Here is a 22132-nt window from a genome sequence, read left to right on the forward strand (position 1 = left end):
TAATTCGACGATCTCGGCACCAACACATTACGTCACAACATTTCGAAAGAGCTCCCTCTCACGTCACAAACGTGAAATCGCGCGTCTCCGTTTCGAGGTTACAGGAAACGCGGTCGCCACGTCGAACGCAGGGAAAAAAATTTTCCCCGTCGCCGTCTAGAATGTAGGGAAAAATTTCCCCGGCCGCCATCTTGCCACCAAGGGTAACATTAACCGCGTTCGTTTATAACTTTCCGATATTAGGAGGTAACTTGGGGAACGCTTACAAGGAGAGCAATAGCTTGCTACCTCCTATATTATGAATAATTTAGCCACCATATGGCGGTGATCATAACAATTGGCATGCTATTGCCATGGAAGTTATAAATGAACACGCTGTTATGCAAATAAATAGCAACTAACAATATAGAAAAATTATGGCAGTGATTACGGCTACAGGACAAAAGTGTCTTTACATATGTAAAAACATGCAGTAAGAAACAGTATCATTATAAGCTTGACTCATATATTGCATTATCTTAATTTCAATGAGTCAGTAGCATGTGCAACAGTCTTTATTGAAAGAGTGCCGTAAAGCACCGTTCATTAAATTCAGTCTAGAATGGTTACCTGAAAATTTAGATTGCTATTCTGAGATTATTGCTAGTGCTTCGAAGCATTACCAATAAGATTTTCATTATTCTTTCCTATAGAAAGAAAAACGCCTAAGAAAAAATTCAACTGCCTTAAATTATCATAAGTTTTTATTTGGTTCAATTTATTTTTTACATTTCACTTGTTTTTGTTTAGATTAATAATATAAAAGTTATTTTGAAATAAAATCTAAACAGCCGGAAAAGTTATGCAACTTTTTGCTAGAATATTTTTCTTTACTTTGTTTTTTTTCTTTTTATTATGTATAATTTTAATTTATTAATTAATATTGATACTAATTGAAGTCCTACTTATTTAAACTTCTTTTTGTCTTTCAAAGAAGTGTACTGTAAAAACATACATATACCATCCTCCATTGAATCCTTTTAAGTCTGGTCATTGGCGTAGCCAGGGTTTTGTAATGGGGGCCTAGTAGAGGCTGTAATTTTCTGGGGAGGGGCACCAGGTTAACTGGGGGGCCGTGCCCACCCATGCCCCTTCCTGGCTACGCCCATGAGTCTGGTCAATAGACAAGTAACGATAGTAACTTTACAAAATTACAGAAGACTGAAACTACAGTACTAGAATCAGATTATCCTTAGGTTAGTAGTCTGTCTCACTTGCCCATATCAAGTCATGCACACAAGAGCCCCCGTACATTGGAGCACGTGCCCCCTTTGTTGTCGGGTTGCCCTGTTCTTAATCTCCAAAGAAGTGTAAGGTTCCATTTTATTTTTAAATTAGTTATTCATTTTTATCACAGAAAACTTTTTACTGATAACAAAATTTAAAAAAAAATTATTTATTGTGACATCGTCACAATGCCGGGCTGCAATTTTTAATCAATCATATTTTTAATTAATTTAACCTATATATATATAAATGATAATGGTTGTTTGTTTGTTTGTTCGTTTGTTTGCTATACATTCCTAGACCATTCGACCAATTGCTACGAGACTCGGAAATTACGTTTATATACCCTAACTTAGATAATGTCTTACATCCCACCCCAAAATTTCTATTGAATTTCAATAAATCAATTAATTTCTAGCTACATTAGATTTACTGATTTACATGTATCTATTGACAAAAAAATTAACAAAATAATAAATTAAATATAATTCTTATAAAAAAAGGATATAATTTTAAAAAATATATATTATATTCACTTAATTACTACGAAAATGATATAGCGCGAAATAGACACGCTATATCATTACTGAAACAGGTAGCATATAGCACTTGCCTGCGTGCAATCGAAAGTGTTACCCTGTGAAAAATGTATAAGTATTTAAATTTTCCACATTTAACGACTCGGGTTTCTTCATTTCTCCAATGTACGGGGGCTCTTGTGTGCATGACTTGATCTGGGCAAGTGAGACAGACTACTAACCTAAGGATAATCTGATTCTAGTACTGTAGTTTCAGTCTTCTATAATTTTGTAAAGTTACTATCGTTACTTGTCTATTGACCAGACTCATGGGCGTAGCCAGGAAGGGGCATGGGTGGGCACGGCCCCCAGTTAACCTGGTGCCGGTACTTTCTTAATTCTAATGAGCGCCTTCCAATAGCTGAGTGCATAAAACCACCAAACTCTGATAGTTGGTTAATCGTGGGTTCGAGCATGGCAATTGGGCTGGCTATGTGGAGTTTTCCAGGTAAAAGTTTTCTTGGAATGCATCCCCCGGCAGATCGCTGACGTGTCGCGTTGCAGTAACCAAATAAACCAACTAATTCTAACGAGAGATTATTTATTGTGACATCGTCATGTTCTCAATTTTTTAGTGGTGGTCTTGCCCCTGTACATCATACTTTTTCTGTTAGCAATAAAGTCGTGCCGGTCATTTATGTAACTTCGTTCAGGGGAAAATTTTGAATCAAAGTAACGACCATCCATTCCAAACCTGAAGTTCCTATATAGTTAATCTGGCCCTCCTGTCCATAAAATTTCCTTAAATTTTATGGACAGGAGGGCCAGATTACCTATATAGGACTTCTGGTCTCGTCGTTCATGTATGTAACGCATGTCTTGAGATTGAGGACGGACATCAGACATACAAACGGACAACAATCGAAATTTATAGGTCTACAATTTTTTAAAATTGCAATCCAATAATTTTTCTATAAACTTGATATTTACGAGAACACACTTCTCACATAATTTATACAATCTGTTGCAAAAATATAAACACTTTATTATGACATAAAATACTTAATTAATACCCTGCTAGATGCTTCTTAACCTACGCAAAAAACCTTATCTCACTGAGAATTATTTATTAACGTAACGAAAGTTTTCTACAGGCCATCTTCAGGTTTTTAAAAATTATGGAATATTGATTGAGAACACATTTTAAATACAAAATTATTTGGAATATTGAACTATTTAAATCCAAAGAATAAATTACAGTTATATATATATACATACAATTTAAAATAACAAAATAATAAAATAGATAAAAATCGTTGGTTAAAGGGTTGAAAACATTCGTTACGGCTAATAAATAATTCTCTGTGAGATAAGGTGTTTTTGCGTAGGTATAACATAAGAGCAATTATTCTCACAGTTTTACAAGATTTTTATATTTAAACAAGTCATACGAAGTCTTTCGAGCATTAAGGTTAGCAACTTGATCACGTGCGGAATCATCACAACCTGTCTAACACGGATCACTTTTCAATAATTAATTAGTAGACCAGTATTAATTAGTAGTGGACTACCTTCTCTTCCGAAAGGAGGTCAACGACTACATTTGCTCGAATTACTCAAACCTCCTTCCGCAACAGCCCCTTTTTTCTATCGAGCCAGAATTATGGTGGCATTGGAATTGGAAAATTGCATTAATACGAGGTTACCAGTCTGCACAAAACATGATTTAAATGGTTTTCGAGGGTGCCGAGTTTAAATATTTGATCCGTTTCTCGCGAAATTTAATTCATTGTCAGATGATCATTTGATATTCACCTGTGAATGAAACAGTTTCTTAGAGGTAACATTCGAAGTTATATAAATCAAATACTATAATATAATATAATAGAAGAGTTAGAAGTATGAAAGAATCTAATAATTTAATGTTTGTTGTTATTTTTTTCGCCCGAGCAACGCCGGGCTCGTCTGCTAGTTTTCTTTTAGATTAATAAAACATTATGAAAGCGAATCTTAAGAATTCTTTGATATTGAGCTTGTGACGTCATTGGCCGACGACGACAATTGTGCAACAACGAGCTTTATCGGGTAATTGTTAACGAATCAAATTCCATTGTTCTTTGTTTGAATCAAGACGCCATTTTCGTATTCTTTGCAATTTTCGAAGAAATAACGTAAGAAAGAGCCCCGAAATTGCATAACGATGGAGGAAATGGTGTTTTGGTATAAGAAACAGAACATTCAAACAAAGAACAATGGACTTTTAATAGTTTATTCGTAAGTATGTGCTATGTATATAGGAATATATAATGTTAAGTAAATGTAAATATTTAAATATAAAGTATTACTATCAAATATAAATATAATTGCTAATTAAATTAGAATTAGAAATAAAAATTGAAATTAATTAGAATTAAATATCAATATTTTATATATATGATTATATATTATATTATATGAAGGTCATTCAAATGAAATCCGACCAATAGATATATCAAAGCGCGGAATGTGTTTATTTGAAATGCAGGTGGAAACACTGTAGGCTCACGCTGCAGTGTCATGTGACGCTGCTGTCACGTGAACCTACAAACAAGCTGCATTCGTTTAGCATGTCAGCCATACTCCGCCCAACTTTCAAGCATGGATGCGTCAACAATTAAGCCCATGGAGTTTACCGCCTGTAGAACCACCATAAATGCTGCTCGGTACGTGAAACCTTAAATTCTCTGCGAACTTTCATCAAGTCCTAGCCGCCTGGTCTGCTTTCGCAAGGGACGTCGTTCTTCATCACAACGTCCGTTCTCACACCGCTCTCATCGTGCAGGAATCCTTTGTGAAATTCAAGTAGGAAACACCAGTATCCTGCATATTTGTCTCTGTGATTTCCATGTTTTCGAGGAGCGTAAGAACACCTGAAAGGACACAAGTTTCAATCAGACGCTGAGGTGAAGACACAGTTTGGGAATGGTGCACATCAACCCACTGAGTTCTGTTAGCAAGGAATCCAACGACTGGAGTCACAGTGCGACTACTGCCTTACTCATCAGAGGAATTACTTTTAATGTACTATACTCTACTTACTAAATAAACTCATTGGTCGGGTTTCATTTGAATGACCCTCATATATACAATTAAATTATTTCACATTTAATTAATATAATATACATATTCTACTTATTAATATTTAGTTATTTAAAATAGTGATCATTTTCTAATATATATTTTCAATTATGTATTTTAATATACAATATATTTTTAATTATTTTATTCGTTGCTATTTTTATTTTGAATTGACAAATCTGGGTTGAAAATGCCTTTTACTTAATAGAAATATTTGATTTAAAAATTGGGTGTTTTGTTATCGATTTTAGGTTACCGAATTAATCGGATAGCAATGAATGTCCAGTTTTATTTCCCGATTGTTATTCTGTCGAGCAATCGGGGTCAGTTTCTGGAAAACAAAAAACTACCACAAAATGGGTGTCGCCTTGACGTGGCTTTGTGGCTTAACGTGTGAAAATGTTATCGAAGTTCTCAAGATAATGTTTTCCACGGACTAAGTACACCCGACAGAAATTTCACGAGTATTTTCATGTAGGTTTTGTGGAGCGGTGTTTTGTCAATTTCTTAAAAATCACACAGAAAGACACAGCATTAAATGTGTTGACTCTATCGCTTTATATAGGTAAAAATAGACACAAGCTAAAATTAATATAAAATATACTGTACTAACAGGAATAGAATATCAGTAATATATCGATATGTCCTATAAAAAGTTTGACGTTCGGATGGAATTCTTAATGTATTACACCAGGTTTAGGTTGTGATGCTATTTCGAATTCATTTACGATTACATGTAAAAGTACATAACAGTAAAAAGAAAAACAACGTTTATATGTCGGAAGTGGTAGCATTTTAACAACAGGCTCGCTCTTTATCTGACAAAATCGGATAATTAAGTGTTTATTTTAAATCAGTTCAGACGCAAATCCGAAATTACATTCTTTAAATTTTTAAATATACAGGATGGTGCAAAAGTATTCCTATATTTGTATGATACGGATATTTGGTGTTCCTTGTTATTATTCTTCCTTTTGTTATTTTATTCGTGTTTTTATTTCTGATTTAATTTATGCATAAAATAAATATTTTGTTTACTGCTGTTTTCCGTAATAACAACTATATACCTACTTTTGCATCCCTCTGCATTTAAATGAAAAATTCAATAATTCGGGATAAACATTTCCGAAAATTTTATATAATTTAATATTATAATATCTTAGTTTTGTCGTAAATAAGCTGAAATATGCAACAACAGTTCATGAAGCACAAGAAAAATGTAAAGGGTTATGTTTTCAAACAATATAAAAATATACTTGGCTTTAAAGTATACGTAAATATAAACAATAGAAGAATAGAACAATAAAATATGCGATAACTCCGATGGAATATTTTTCGGGTGAAAAAGACTAAATTCGATTGTTTCTTTCTTTGGTTGAGTTTAAATTTTTTTAAATTAAACATTTCCCGAAGATTTCTTGGATCTTCTGGTGTAAATGTTTAAAATATCACAAAAAAAGAAAAAAAAAATGAAATTGTTACAGCTTGAAGACCACACTCAACAAACGGTACATGCTGGTAGCTCTGTACCTCAAGATTACTTGTCAATTTTATCATGTCTTCCCTTTATTATATTACAGTAAAATAACCGGTGTGTATTATACCAATAACAATTACGAATATGTACGTACAAAGTATCCAGAATTGAACGTGCCGATTGAATGCTTTATGAAACTATATGGAATGACCAGATTGTCACCAAAGTTGGTAGATTTCTTATTGAATGGATTCGAATAAACTTTTACTTTCAAAGTTTTCCCATGGGGAAAATATGTCGCCGAGCAAGATGATAGTGTTTGAAAAGTTCAGACGAGTATTTCTTTTAAGTCATTGAAGCAGAAGTGCGAGTCATTATGATTCTTAATCCATTCCAATCTGGACCAAGGATGAGTATGCGAAAGGCGCACTATTAGTGTTCACAGGGTTCTTAGATAAAAATTTTAAATAACGTGGAAAATAAATTTCTTTTCAATTTAAATAGTGTTAAATTTATTCGTCCTAAACGGAATATTTATTAAAAGACTCTAGTGAACTAAGGATAAAAAAAAAATAAAAGAGCTTTTATTTAGTAGGGTACTCTATTGTTTTAGCAAAATGCATTAGTATATATGTCAATATATTGATAAGTAGTTTAATACTACTATAATGAATTTATCTGTGTATGTATGTATATATATATATATATAAATTAAAAATCAAAATGTTCTGTCACCGGCGAAACCGTAACAAACCTTTTACAAAGACTCAACTGTGACTGCCTGTATGAATTGTAACCAAATGAATCAAGACGAACAATTTTCGAAAATGTGTTTCAATTGATTTGATTTTAATTTATTATTTTGATTATATTTTTAGTTTCGTTATCGGTGTAAAAGCCAGAGTTTTAATTATTAGATTAACCATGTATATAATTGAGGATTCTTTGTTCGCTATACACTCCTAAGCCGTTCGATCAATTGCTACGAAACTCGGTAGTTACGTTCAAATATTTCTAACTTAGATCATGTCGTACATCCCATTTCTAAAATATCGATTTCATTTTTTATAAATCAATTAATTTTTATTTACATTCGATTTTCTGAGTTACTCTTAGCAACGAATCTGTTGGCAAAAAAGTTAACAAAATAATTAACTAAATATAATTATTACAAAAAATATTTTAAAAATTACCTATATATATTATATTCACTGAATTACTGCGACAATGATATAGCCCGAAATAGATGCGCCATTATGCTGTTACTATGACAGGTAGCACATAGCAGTTGCCTGTGTAGTGTTAGTAGTGTTTTGCCCCTGTACATCGTACTTTTCCTGTTAGCAAGAGTCGTGCCGGTTATGTATCTAACTCCGTTCAGGGGAAAATTTTTGTATTGAAATAACGTGACTCGCGATACAAATCGGAAGTTCATGTATAGGTAATCTGGTCTTTTTTTTCTCGATTTCCACGTCTGGTCTCGACTTTCATCTATCTAACTCCGTTCTCGAGATTAAGGAAGAATACAGACGGACAGCCAACAGTGGAAATTTATAGCTATAGTTTTTTTTAAATTGCAGCCCAAAAATTTTTCCATAAACGCAATATTTACGAAAACACACTTCTGACATATTAAGGCGCTGTTTTAAATTCTTGATATTTGTGCGTTTAGAATTGAATTTAAAGTTATGATATCTAAGGGCACTATCCTGGTTCCCTGAATTGGAGCTTTAAAAACATATTATTCTCCAATAAGTGGGGACAAATATTATAAGAACGTCTGCAACTGATGAGATTAAATTTGCCTCCGATTAAATAAGATTAAAAAATACAGTAAATACATTTTGAAAAGACTTGCATTATTTTAGACGTCATCTATAGGACTGGAATTCATGTGTTTCATTAACAGCATTTCCATACTACTAGACACTTATGTCTGTAAATATGTCTCTATTTGAATAATTTTGTTTTTACACTTTTATTCCATATTTCTCAACTTAGATATTAAATAAAATAAATTAAATAAAAATATAAGTTAAATAATAGAGATATTTCAAATATAAAAAAAATATCTAAAATTTCAATGATTTGTTTTTAAAGTATTAAATTAGTATTAATATGATAAAATTTAAACAATAGACCTATTACTTTTTATTAATTAATATATAACAATTTAATGAGCATAAAAATAAAAATACATTAGTCATTGTAAAAGAAATTGAAATCTCTCATGATAAAACTTGTGGCATTTGATTTAGGAGATTTCAACTCAGAAAATTTTAAATAAATTTCTCCATACATTCATATTTTTCTTTTCCCAATAACTTTTATAAATTTCTCTTATTAGAAATGATTGCAAAAAACTTCATTAATAATTTTATCAATCTACGTCGCCATTTCTTCGTCTTCGTTCTGTTCGTTTCCATCCGAGCCGGCCTCGGCCTCTTCGTCGTCGTCGTCTCCGGGAACTTCTGCATTAGCTTGTTCTAGACGATCCAACTGTTTGGCCAACTCAACTTCATCTGTTTCCGTAACAACTTTGGGCTTAAAAAAAAAAAATTTCATTTTTATCCTATGAGAATTCAATTCAGTAACAACTTTAACATTTCAAAACTTCCACAAGAAACCATTTACCTGATTCTGAATATTAAATATTCCACCTTCTATCGATTTAACAGAATTTTCTATGACCTCAAGTGCATTTTTTAGAGCTTCTAATCCTTCTGTTCGATCCATGGTGGTGGTTGTTACCACATACAGTGGAGGAGCAATTAGATTAATCTGACGACAACAACAAATTTTAAATAAAAATATAACAAGTTAATTAATACATTTTAAAAAATTTTAATACTTTAATTGGCATATCTTCTGTAGAGCAATCAATTCCAGCTTGAAGTGCAGATTTCACTGCATCAATACCTTCATAACCATAACAAGCAACTTCAATGTCTGTAAAATTTTGGAAGAATTAATTAAAGTTGCTAAAATATAAAATTTTGCATAATAATAATACTGTCAATAGCAGATTTTAAGTATTAATAAATATTTTTCATCTACAATCAATCTTTCTAATTCAATCACCAGATGGAGGTTCAAATTATCTGATTTTGAAAATTATAGTAGTTTTCTGCAAGTTTTCCTCGTGTTTAACAGTATTTTCATATTCTTTGGTGACATCACACTTCTTCAGTAAGAAAGTTGAAGCAATTAAAGATTAAGCATAGATCACATAAAAATAACTAAAACTCTGTTATTTTTTCATACCTTCAGCAACATTTGAGTTTGGATAACTATTTTGTTTGTATCCCAGAAGTTCATAGAACGTGTTTTGAGAAATCTTCAAAAAGAATGCAGTTTGCAAATCAGCTAACTATATGTTGTTATCTTTTTTTTTAATTCTGCCCTCTGAGCATTAAAAGGGCCTTTTTTTTCCACCCATCACCCCTGATAAATGCCAGGGTTTTCATTTTCAAATTGTTCAGATTTGATTCTGGGTCCCCAGAACAGTATACTAATGCCTTAATTATTTCAGCAATCCAACTGACAAGTAAAATATATTAAATAATAATAGTATTTTTTAAAATCATATAATTCTATTTAAACTATGTAGTGTAAAATGCTGTTTTTAGTGTAAACCAGTGGTCGGGGTAAAAATGAAATTATTGGGGGTAATAAGGAATTTCTCCAAAACCTGAAGAGTAAAAGTTTTCAATGAAATTATTGTGTTCCAAAATGATAATTTTATTTGGTTTGTCTATTATTTATTATTTTCAGTGTAAAATGATTCAATAAATAGTGTTTAATTTAAATTTGTATCGATTTTCTCCTTTTCAAAATGAGGTAGGTAATGTCGACTTACACAAATATATTTTGGGGTAATGGCTAAAAAAGTTCCCGCCCCCTGGTGTAAACTGTAATTTAATTCAGATATAAATTTTGTTCTTAAATTTGGTTTCAGGATAATTCAGATAATATATCAACTTCATTGTAATTATGCAAATTAGTACTATATTTCAGAGATTGCAAGAAAAATGAACTAAAAGTAGGGCCTATTATAGTCCAAAAATGTTTTGGTTGCCTTAAAGTAACTGTATTTTTGCTTTATAATTCATTTTGGAATTATGAATATAAATTAATTTTATTATAAAAAATTGTCTACTTTGTTAATGTATATGAAAAAATCCAAGTTTTATAATCAAATTTATTTTAAAATTTCCTCTTATAATTGCTCAATAAAAATAATTAGACATTAAAGATATTTTTTGAAAAATTTTGCATTGTAGAATACACTGTGTAAATATTTAATTGGTGTTTATCTGTTAAAGCTCTGCATGGTGTGTTACATTGCATTTTCCAAAGTTCCATCACACCCTTAGAGAAACAATGTAGGCAAGCTTGAATGAATGACCAAATAAATTAATTACATTTTATATAAATCAAAGACTGAATTAAATTTTTGATATGTGCATTTGTGTTGATGGGATGGTTTGTGGAGAATGGATTAGTCAATCAATTTTTTGGAGCTTTTCAACATCTGAAATTGATGTTTTTTTTTTTGTATTCTGCACAAATTTGGTGTACTATATTTTCGATGTTTTAGCAAAACATGTATTATAATGAATTTAAATTTAGAATAAAAAGAGCTATAGCAAGAACAATTAAATGGTCAGAAATGAAATAATTTGTCTAGAGGTAGGAGGTTACGCCACTATCTCGTGTTAATTTTAATAATTATAATATATTTTAAATTTAGAAGTGGCAACAGTGTTATCAGCTTGAGAGATTAATCCCTCGGCATAGTGTTTTCCCCTACAAAGGAATTTTCTTAGAAAACAGTCAAAAATGTAGGGATGCTTAAAATACTTATTTTAATCCTCATAAATAGAAATGCAACTATGAAAAACTAGATTTTGGCTAATATGGCACGAGTACATAACTTTACTCAATATTAGCTTCTGAATTTGTAATGAGAGAGATTTTTTTAAGTGCATGAAAGACTTTTTACATATGTGAAAAGAATTTTTGTTTCCTATAACCTAACAACACTAAGCAGAAGTTGCAGTTTTGAGTCTCGCTCAGGGCAGAATATTTTTCCCCCAGAAAAATCTAGTCTGAAAGTCTGATAATTCGGCAGATCATTTGGCTTTAAAATTATTTTTTTATTAGTCCCACATCTTAATTAAGCATGTGGAAATGACCAAAAAAGTGAGAAAAAGACCTGAAATGTGAGGATACTTCAAAAAAGTGAATACAAGTGAGAAAAGTGAGTGATTCCTAGGCCTGGTAACTTCTATTTGATCATGCACCATGCAATTCTACAGACTGTTAAACATCTTCAAATTAAATCTGTTCTGAAATTACGTCATTTTTACTAAATGTGTTATGACAACATGTACAGCACAATAATAATTACTCAAATTTAGATTGCTACATGTGTTAAGCTGTTAAATTGATGGAAAAAATAAATCTTTTTAATTTCTTACCAGCACGAATTTTGACTGCTTGTGGAGTTAATCTTCTTTTTATATTAACTAAAAGAACTTCTTTAGTCTTTTTATCTAGACCACATTCATCTAAAATTGAAGGATCACTAAAATAGATAAAGATATTCATATTTAAAAAAAAACTATTAGTATTTTAACTATTTGTAAAATTCAACTTAAATAATCAATAATTAGTAAATTAAATGCTCAAAGTCTTAAGTAAATTGTCTTAAGGAATAGCACTGTTTTTAAAAACCAAATAATAATTTCTGGATTAAAACCAGTATATACTAATTTTTATTTTAAAACAATTATTTTAACAAATTGTTTGAAAAAAAAAATATTTCATCTATTTGAGAATTATGAAAAGTTTTTGTTTTCCATTCAAGTCGATTTAGATTTGAATCATGGTTCAAATCATTTCCTGTTTAATAGTTTGCATATATTATATATAGGTATTCACTTATATATATAAATCTATCCAGAGGCAAAAAGATCGTTCCAGCATTGGGTTAGATTAGCATATGGACTGTAGCAGACACAAATATGCCAGATATTACACCATCATGACAGCACATGCAGAGGAATGCCACAGTAATTTGAGTGGAGCAACATAATGTTAATTTATAGGATGATAAAACAACTCCTTCAGTACATTTTTTATGGACTAACAGGTCTTTGTTAGTCCATAAAATAGAGTACCACTGTCACAATGAGCACCACTGGGATAAGTGTGTTCCATGATGCATGCAACGTGAGTGACACCAAATGCATTTTACCCTAATCATCATCTAGTGCGGAATCTGAGAAGAGCAGCTTCTTGGTCCTGTATTCATTGACAGCACCCTGAACAGTGACCAATAGCTGAACTTCCTATCAGAACAGTTTGACACTGCTGAATAGGACAACATGATCATATTCCATAGTCACCAATTCCCCAGATTTGACCCATCTGTATTTTTTCTTATGGAGTCACTTAAAACCATTAGTGTATAAGTATCTAACAATGCAACATAATGTTGGTAAAGTGGAGATATGCATGAGAGGGCCTATGAAACTGTTACACGAGGAATGCTACATGCCATCCTAATGCCATGCTCAACTATCTATATCTTTTTATTTCCAGTGAAGGCAGTCATTTTGAACATGTTTTCGAATAAAAATAAAGCTCACATTTTTATACCAATTTCTGAAATGTTGTCTTTATGCTTTACAGTCAGAGATAATTTGTATCTTCACTAAACTGTTTTAAAATGAATTCCTTCAGTTATTATTACACTTAAACATGCATTTAATGCAGACTTGTTTAAGTGGACACACTATATATATACAGTATATTACACAGCTTAAGTTCATGAATCAGATAAAGCTAGAATTAACCAACCAATGCTAATTTTATCCATGTCTTTTGGTTAAAGAAAGTAATAGATTATTACTTTTAAACTTTATCCAAATCACAAGCAGATAAAGCTGACATTATCCAAAAACAGATGAATGAAGCAAAAACACAACTTAAAATTTGGGTTTTATCCATCCATTTTGGATAAAATGAGGAGAAAATTTAGGTTTTCACTTTGAGCTGAATAATCTGCTATCTTTCCAATGATGGCATATTGAAATGGATAAATAAAGAATTTTCCTTTTTAAATCAATTAGAATTTATTATTTCTCTACTGTTTAAAATGCTGATGAATGAAAGTAAATGTCAGTTATTTCACCAAAATTGCCTGATTTTGCTGGAAAAACTGTATCTTTAAAATAACAATAAGTAATAGCCTACTTTGGTTTACAAATATTGATATGTACTACACAGATTTTAAATGACATATATAGGAATTGATTATTGTAATATACAATTAAAAAAAATTCTCTGGTAAAGTCTTTAATGGACATTTTTTGTGATACTTGATCCCAAGGAAAGGTTGTGTTAGTTTTTTTAAGTGATCCTGTATGTATTCAAAAACACTTTTAACCAAATAAAGCCCAAATTTTGAGTTTTGTTCACACTTCATCTATTCATGTTTGTAATTTATAAGCTTTATTTGTTTGTGACTTCAATGAAGCCCACTTCATATGGATCAAGTTCAAAATTAGTAGATTGTTACTTGTTTTAACCAAAAGACTTGGATAAAGTTAGCAGTAGCCAGTTAATTCTAACTTTATCCAATTCACAGACTTTAGCCACAAAATACACACAATACAAAAACAAAAAATTTACATCATTAAGTTAATATCAAACATAATGAAAAGAAGACAATGTAGTAGTAGTGCAAGGAACTTGTCACACACTCGCATACACTAAACAATTATTTTTAATTTTTAATACCATATTTTACGGACTATAAGACGCACTTTTTCTTCGAAAAATTGCCTCCAAAATTCAGGTGCGCTTTATAGTCCGTAGCGTCTTATAGGTATTTTTTTTTTAAAATTGCTTAAAAATTAAGATGTGTCTTATAGTCTGTAAAATACGGTAACTATTCTAAAATATCCCAAATTATTTGTTTATAAGCTTTTTAATAAGTGACAATCCATTATTTACTGCGACTTACTAAAAAGTACATAAGGGGGCCATCCATAAATTACGTAAGGTATTTTGGGGTGGGTGGGGGTCAAGGATTTCTTACGATTTCTTACTTAGGGGTAGGGGGTAATAGATCTCGTCTTACGTAATATTCTTACTTTTACTTTTTGATCTCGTTGAGTGGTGGAGTTTTCAATTTGGTGGTTTCTATTAAGATCGCTCGTTGTACTAATGCCATCAAGTGTGACATAATAAAATAATAATGTTAGCAGACACATTTTTTATCATGGGAGAAAGACTGTGTAATTGTCTCTCTCATTTTTTTTTTTTTATTTGAATAAGTACATTACTCCTATGGGTGTATAACACTAAGAATACATAAACCAAAATACATGATACAAAGTAAACATAAATTAGTATTCAGTTTTTAGTAAAAACTAAAATGTAAAACTAGAAATTATAGTCTTATCTTCCATATTTTTCGAACATAATTGTAAAAAGCATCAAACAGTGGCTTCTGAACAAGCTTATTGAATGGATATGGCCATCTGAAACCAAGCGTAAAAATTTCTAATTTCAGAATAAGTCTATCTTGATCGTAAATTGGACAATAATAGATCATATGGTCGACAGTGTCTAGGTTTTCTATAGAGCAAAAGCAAGAGGCAGCTTCTGTCCGGTTATACATGCTCAGTAAGTAGTTGAGCAGTAGCAAACGTTAAATCTCTAAGTGGTGATGAGAACGTGCATTCAACACTAGGAAAATAAAGTCTTCTAAAGTTATTCTACCAGTTTTACTGCTCAACTATTGTTGATTCCACTTTTGCATAGCGTTGTAATAAATATAATTTTTAAGGCTGCTGCGTGAGAGAGGGATGTGAGTGTAGTCCTTTGCATCTGACATAGCCTCAAAGTCAGCTTTTTCATTTCCTAGTATGCCAGTATGGCAACAAACAAACATAAAAATTATCTTATTTACAAGATTTTTAATACGGTGCTGGATATATGTGATTTTATTGCTATTGAAATTGGGATTTAATAGAGCTTTTAGAACAGACTAAGAATCACTGTAAATGTTGATAGACAGAGTTTTGTTTGGTAGTGAAGTGGCCCACTGAACAGCTTGGTAGTCAGCTAATATCTTCTTCAGCTTGATATGTGGGGGTATCTGTACCTTCTAACATATTTTGGGCAAAATATGCCAGTTTGGAGGAAGATACAGATACTTGAGCAGACATGAAGGGGGCTTTTGGACCCATATGTGTAGATATTAATGTTTGCATGGTTATCCACGGAGGAAGCAGATGACACCAAATGTACCCTGGGGATAACCTTGTTTACAGGGTGATCAGAGATAGGGTAATTGCAATATGGTAGCATTTGAACAGCCGTAGATAGGGCTAGAGACTGTTGTTGAGCCTTGATGTTTGTAGCTCTGATGTAGTAGTTTAGAACCTTTTCTACAATAGATAGCGGCAAAGGAAGGAGCTCTGCTAGAATCAGAAAGGCATTAGTAGAAACAGTTCTGCAGCACTTTGAAATTCTGATGGCAAACTGTCCTTGAAGAGAGAGTAATTTACTCGCTACTGAATTTTTACTAGTTACATGACCCCAGCTAGAGACCACGTAAAGTAGCATTGGTTGTATTGCCCCATTATATAGAGTTTTATAAGCTTTATGATTTAGTCCCCCGGTGCACCTAGCACATTTAAGCAGCATGTAGTTTATTTTCTTGGCCTTAGCCAAGACGTAACCAATATGACAACGGAATGTGGTTTCTATTCTCTCTTGTTTTATTTTGTATATCATTTCTGTTTGCACGTGCTAGTCGATCTGTCAAAGTATTTTGCGTCCTTTTGTGATAATTAAAATTAATATAAAAATGAATATTATGATGTTGATTAATGATGATAATAATAAAAAGATTGTTAATAATTAAAAAATAAAGTTCTTTAAATAAATTGTTCATTCGAATTCATTAAATTTTCATATTTTTAAATTTGTTCACATAGTCTTTTATAAATAATAGTACATATTAATTAACTAATTAATAATTATATATTTTGGACCTAAGGTTTTTAGGGTTTTATAAAAAAATTGTTTTTGTTAAAATCTTTCTATAAAATCATGCCTAAATATTACGTAAGATAGGGAAGGGAGGGGGATCAAAGAAAATATTACGGTTTCTTACACAGGAATGGGTGGGGTCTAGAATGACAGAAATCGCCCTTACGTAATTTATGGACAGCACCTAAGTAGTTGTAAACAGTTTTTTCTTATCTGAAAAAAGACTGCTAGATATTAAGGCGTGAGTAAAAAGCAAATCTCAAAATTAAACATTTTATTTTACAATTCTATTCATACAGCTATAAAATTAAATTTCAGCCTACCTAAATAAATAAATTTATAAAAATACTAGCATTTTGAATGTTATCTATCAAGTTTATGGAAATAAATGTTCAGAATTTAAGTGTGTGTTTATATATCACAAGAAACATTAAGTGTTTCTTGTAACAGATCAATCTAGCCAAGCATACTTGTTATTGGCCTGTTGACTCTCAGCACCACCAAACTCCTCATATACCCCTTTTTTGTTTGTTCACCAAGTAGATAAATAATAATTTACATTTTATGTAGAAAAATTTTCTGAAACTTTAATAATAGAATCAGTAAAACAAACTATTACAAGGCTGGTTACAGAAACAAGATATAGAAAATTTATGGTTTAGTCCACTCAATCCTTAGTTTTAGGTAAAATTGGTAACATGAGTAAAAATATCACAATGACTAAAAACAAAACCATAATTGATCACGCATTTTTGTTTTAGTTTCTGCATAATTACTATCTACATTGTCATTGAATAATTATTAGTCTAAATCAAAGTTAAAACTTGTTTTTAATAGTGTCTAGAGCAGTGGTTCCCAACCAGTGTTCTGCGGAACACTAGTGTTCCGTTAGCATCTCCCTAGTGTTCCGCAGATTTAGTCGCAAATCGAAAAGTGTACAATCGTATTCGAGCCGCCGAATATCAAAAAATTAAAATCATAAAATTTTCATAAACTTAAATATATATGTACGACTCGTACTTATGGAGTGTACTACTGTTTCGAATAAGATAAAGGCAATGATAAAAACTGAATGAAATATGTAAAAAACATCAGGCACAAGTTTCCCATTAAAGTTATTTAGGTATATTTTTTCCTGTCTTAGAATTGGCGTTAATAATATGAGTAGAAATTTTGAATTATAACTGCTCAATTAATAACTGATGACAAGCTTATGTATTTCATATTAACTTAAGTAAGTGTTCCGCTAAAGAAAATTGCTCACAAAAGTGTTCCGCATCCTAGAAAAGGTTGGGAACCACTGGTCTAGAGAAAAGAACCTGTAACCTTCACATTACATGATATTTTATGGCATCTATGTGGCTTATCTAAATATAAAAAATTACTTGTCCTGACTGACTGACTGACTGTTTCATCATCACCCAGAGCAAACCACTGAACCTAGAGATGAAATTTGGTACACAGCTAGGGTACTTCATGGAAATGCACACTAAGAAGGGATTTTTGGAAATTGCCCCGTGGGGAAGAGGGAGAGCATTAAGGCTTAACCTGAAGAATGGCTTCTACTGTACTATTTTAAATGCAATTTTTTGCTTTCAACTAGTTTAGTCTTCATTGAGCACTTAGGTGTATTAAATTGATAACATTTCAGACACTGTTATAAATATTTTTATATATTTCGATTTTTTAACCAAATGTTCAAACCGTTTTAAATTTGAATTTGTTATTGCATATTGGTTCGATTATAAAACGATTGTAAATGTTCCAGAAAATTAATCAAATTGAAAGCAGTTCATTAGATTCTTAGCAATTCTCATCATTCTCAGCGGTAGGTTTATGTAACAATTACTATGGTTGTTGAAATAATGAATATAAATGGTGTTTGCTTGCAAAATCCGCACGAACGAAGTCACGGGTAACAGCTAGTTAAAAATATAAAATAACATAAGTATAATTTGAATTGAATTAATTTAAATGGAATTATGAATGTATGTGTTCTATTCTTTTTCCAATAAAGACAATCACATAAATATGAGAGTGAAAGTCTCTTACTAAACATTCCACAAAGCACAGTATTGATATGTGAAATCATCATCAGACTTTTCCAATTATTTCCAAAATTAAAGAAATTGAAAGATCAATGCTTTTTAGAAAATGTTTAAGTTCAAGTTACGAAATAAGTATGTATCAAGGAAAATCAAGAAAGCTTTTTCACACAAAGAATGCAAAAATAAACTGAATATTTAGAAAAATATGTCACTCTAAATGGTAATTATGTTATAAAATCAATACTTATTAATTAAAATAAATGATTGATCTTTCTTTTATAAAATTAGTTTGAAAATAGTTTTCTATTTTCAAACTAATTTTATAAAAGAAAGATCAATCATTTATTTTCTCAATCCACATATATGCATAATTTTTAATGACGTATGATAAATGTATACACTTATGCAGTCTGTTAATACATTGTACAACATTACAAAACCCTCTAAAAAGGAAGTGATCCTCTGATTAAAAAAAAAAAAAGGCTCCATACTTCTGATCTAGTCTTTAGCCATACTTATCTAACAATGTTATTTTTCTAAATATATTCTAATTTCTGATATTAACTTAAATTTAAAACTGATTTTGCATTAATAATATAATTGACTTGTCATCTTTAAAATATCATAACAAAATATTTCATTACAATATACTTAAATTCTTAAAATTACTTACTTTACAGCATGTTTAAAGGCATCAAATGAGCTGGCTTGTTTCTTATATTTTTCATCAAAATACCAAGCAGATTTCTCATAAAGCTCTTCTAACTGTTCATCTGTTTCATAAGACAGAACTTCTGCAACATGTCTTAGTATACTATTTACCTGAAATATATTATTAAAATCAAAATGTCAATAAATGAATTTCATAGTTTCTTAAAGAAGGAATTTTTCTATTTTTTTCAGCAGAAAATAATTTATGTATGAAAACAGTGTCTTTTAAATGTAAGAATTATTAGTAACGAGACAGAATATGCTAAATCTTATATATAAAATTCTCGTGTCACAATGTTAGTTACCTTACTCCTCCGAAACGGCTTTACCGATTTTTACCAAATTTCATATGCATATTCAGTAGGTCTGAGAATCGGCTACTATCTATTTTTCATACCCCTACACCATTTCCCCCTTTCAAAAATATATTTATATATGGATTAAGGCTTTTATGTCCAACAGATGGCGCTAACTTCCGACGACCTAAGTTTGCTTTTCTGTCAGGCATTCTGCTTTTCTGTGAGAATGGACTGAAGCAGATCATTTTCTATCTTCTATCTATATAAATAAAAAATATAACGTTCGTTTGTTCCTACCGATTCCTTTGAAATTTTGACACAACGTTGCATTCGAATACGCACGTGTTTTTATATAATATACATGTCGAAATTCCTCCCAGTGGGGGGAGATGGACGGGATTAAGGCTTACCGTGAAGAACTCGGCTTCTATTATACTATTTTACATGCGGTTTTTTGCGTTTTTAATTGCGTTTTAATAGGTTACGTCAACAGAATATACACTAAAAAGGGATTTTTCGATATTCCCCAGCGGGAAAAGCGACGGAATTAAGGCTTACTGTGAAGAACTCGGCTTTTATTATACTATTTTAGATGCGTTTTTGATTGCGTTTTAATAGGGTACGTCAACAGAATGTACACTAAAAAGGGATTTTTTGAAATTCCTCCCACGGGGAAAGTGTTATACATTTATAATAGATACATTTTGAGCCACAGCAACGCGTGGCCGGGTCAGCTAGTTATATATAACAATAATTTAATAAAATTGAAAAATTATCAAATGAAATATTATTACATGATCAATGATAGCTAATTGTTAAAAGATAGCTAATCTTTAATAAAATCTATACTGTAAAAACAAAAATATTTATAAACCTCAGAAAAGTAGAACTGTACTGCATATACAGGGAAGAGGTGTACAAGAGTAGGTATACAGTTGAGAATCTGAGAAATACAAATGTTTGGTGTTCAGATTATTATTATTTTTATTATCTTTTATTAGTTTGTATTCCTTATTTGTGATTTAATTTGTACATAAAAATAATGTTTTTTCTTCCTATTTTCTCCCTGTATGTTTTTTCCATTATAACAATTGTATACCTACTTTTGTACTCCCCTCTATATAAAATAAAGTTTTTATTATATTTAAATCAAAAAAGAATTCACAATTTATGTTTATATGGTTAATTATATTTTATTGCAAAAAACATCAATAAATAGTTAGTAATTTTATATTATTTTATAATAAACCTAACATAAAACTGAGAAAGTTTTTATTTTCAACCAAACAAAAGCATTATTGTTTTACTTGTTCAAAAACTTTCTTTCACAACTATAGAATCAACTCTTACTTTTTATTATTGTAGCTACCTGAATTTGACTTTTACATTGTTTAAAATATCATGTTTAATTTTATGATCACTAAAGTGAAATTTTCCATATTTTTCAGATTAGTTTTTGATAAAAAATAAACTTTAAACTATATTTTTCAGCTAAAATTAAGTATTATTTGAAAATTTTGTTTTGAATAATACATATCACAAAAATATGTTGGGCTACAATTGTCATATTGCAGACCTATAAACTCCCACTGGCATTCATCTGTCTGTCCTTCCTTAATTTTGAGAGTAAATGGAGTTAGATAGATGAAAGTCAAGACCACATATGAAAAGCTTAGGAGACCCTGATTATATATGAACTTCCATTCCAAACTAGAAGCCATGTTATTTCAATTAAAAATTTTTCTCCAGAATGGAGTTAGATGATTGGCATGATTATTGTTAAGAGACTGTCCATAAATGATATCCATACTGGAGGGAAGGCTTTAAGATAACAATTTTATTTTAATTTTAAAATAGATAACTGACAGGAAACAAAGATATAAGAACTTGTTTTTATTATCTTTTATTAACTAACTCTATTCTGTTAATTCGTTAATTACTTTGATTTTTCGTCGGATCGTTAATTACTTATCATAAAAATCGCTTGTCATTGATTCCATCAAAGTACAGGGTGATTCAAAAGTCACAGAAATTTAAAAAAATTAATAACTTGCAAACTATTTACAGTAAGATGATGCAGTTTTCACAGAAATGCTTAGAAAGAAATGGGATTTTTTATGTGTCATAAAAATTTTAGTTACATTTCTTGATAATGTAATAACCATTTAAATTTTTTGACATAGTTAAGTTTTAAATTTCTTTCATAAGTGCAAGTTATCTTTGCCTCAACAAAGCTATCAGGACTTCTAGACAAAATTATTATGCCTTATTTACATGAACTTATTCTTACGGAGGATGATCTTTATAAGCAAGACCCGCTTCTCCTAAAAGATGTTACATTTCTTGCCATAGATAGTGCTTGATAAGATTACATAATTTGTGAAATTGTTACTAGAACTTACACTAAGAACATTTTTATTTTTTTATTCTTACTTTAACAAATTGACAAATGATTTAAGTTTTTTATAGTGCCATCTATGACAAGAAATGTAACTACTGTGGTACTAAAATTTTTATGACACACAAAAAATCCCTTTTCTTTCTAAGTATCTTTGTGAAAACTGCATCATCTTACTGTAAATAGTTTTCAAGTTATTAATTTTTTAAAATTTCTGACTTTTG

The 22132-nt window shown here is 30.7% G+C and overlaps 1 protein-coding gene across 1 annotated transcript in view; it reads right to left on the minus strand.

The window, feature by feature from the left end:
* Positions 1–8522: 8522 nt before the first annotated feature.
* Positions 8523–22132, minus strand: part of eIF2alpha (eukaryotic translation initiation factor 2 subunit alpha) — a 31001-nt gene continuing 17391 nt past the window's right edge. The window contains exons 4-8 of the mRNA XM_067286639.1: positions 19174–19322; positions 11862–11968; positions 9230–9327; positions 9013–9159; positions 8523–8922 (exon numbers count right to left, since the gene is read on the minus strand). Of these exons, the coding sequence (XP_067142740.1) occupies positions 8764–8922; positions 9013–9159; positions 9230–9327; positions 11862–11968; positions 19174–19322 (660 nt within the window). The 3' untranslated portion in view covers positions 8523–8763. The remainder of the gene's footprint in view (positions 8923–9012; positions 9160–9229; positions 9328–11861; positions 11969–19173; positions 19323–22132) is intronic.

This window comes from Centruroides vittatus, unplaced genomic scaffold (genome assembly GCF_030686945.1).
Source record: "Centruroides vittatus isolate TY-2023 unplaced genomic scaffold, ASM3068694v2 scaffold_386, whole genome shotgun sequence".
NCBI classification, from domain to species: domain Eukaryota; kingdom Metazoa; phylum Arthropoda; class Arachnida; order Scorpiones; family Buthidae; genus Centruroides; species Centruroides vittatus.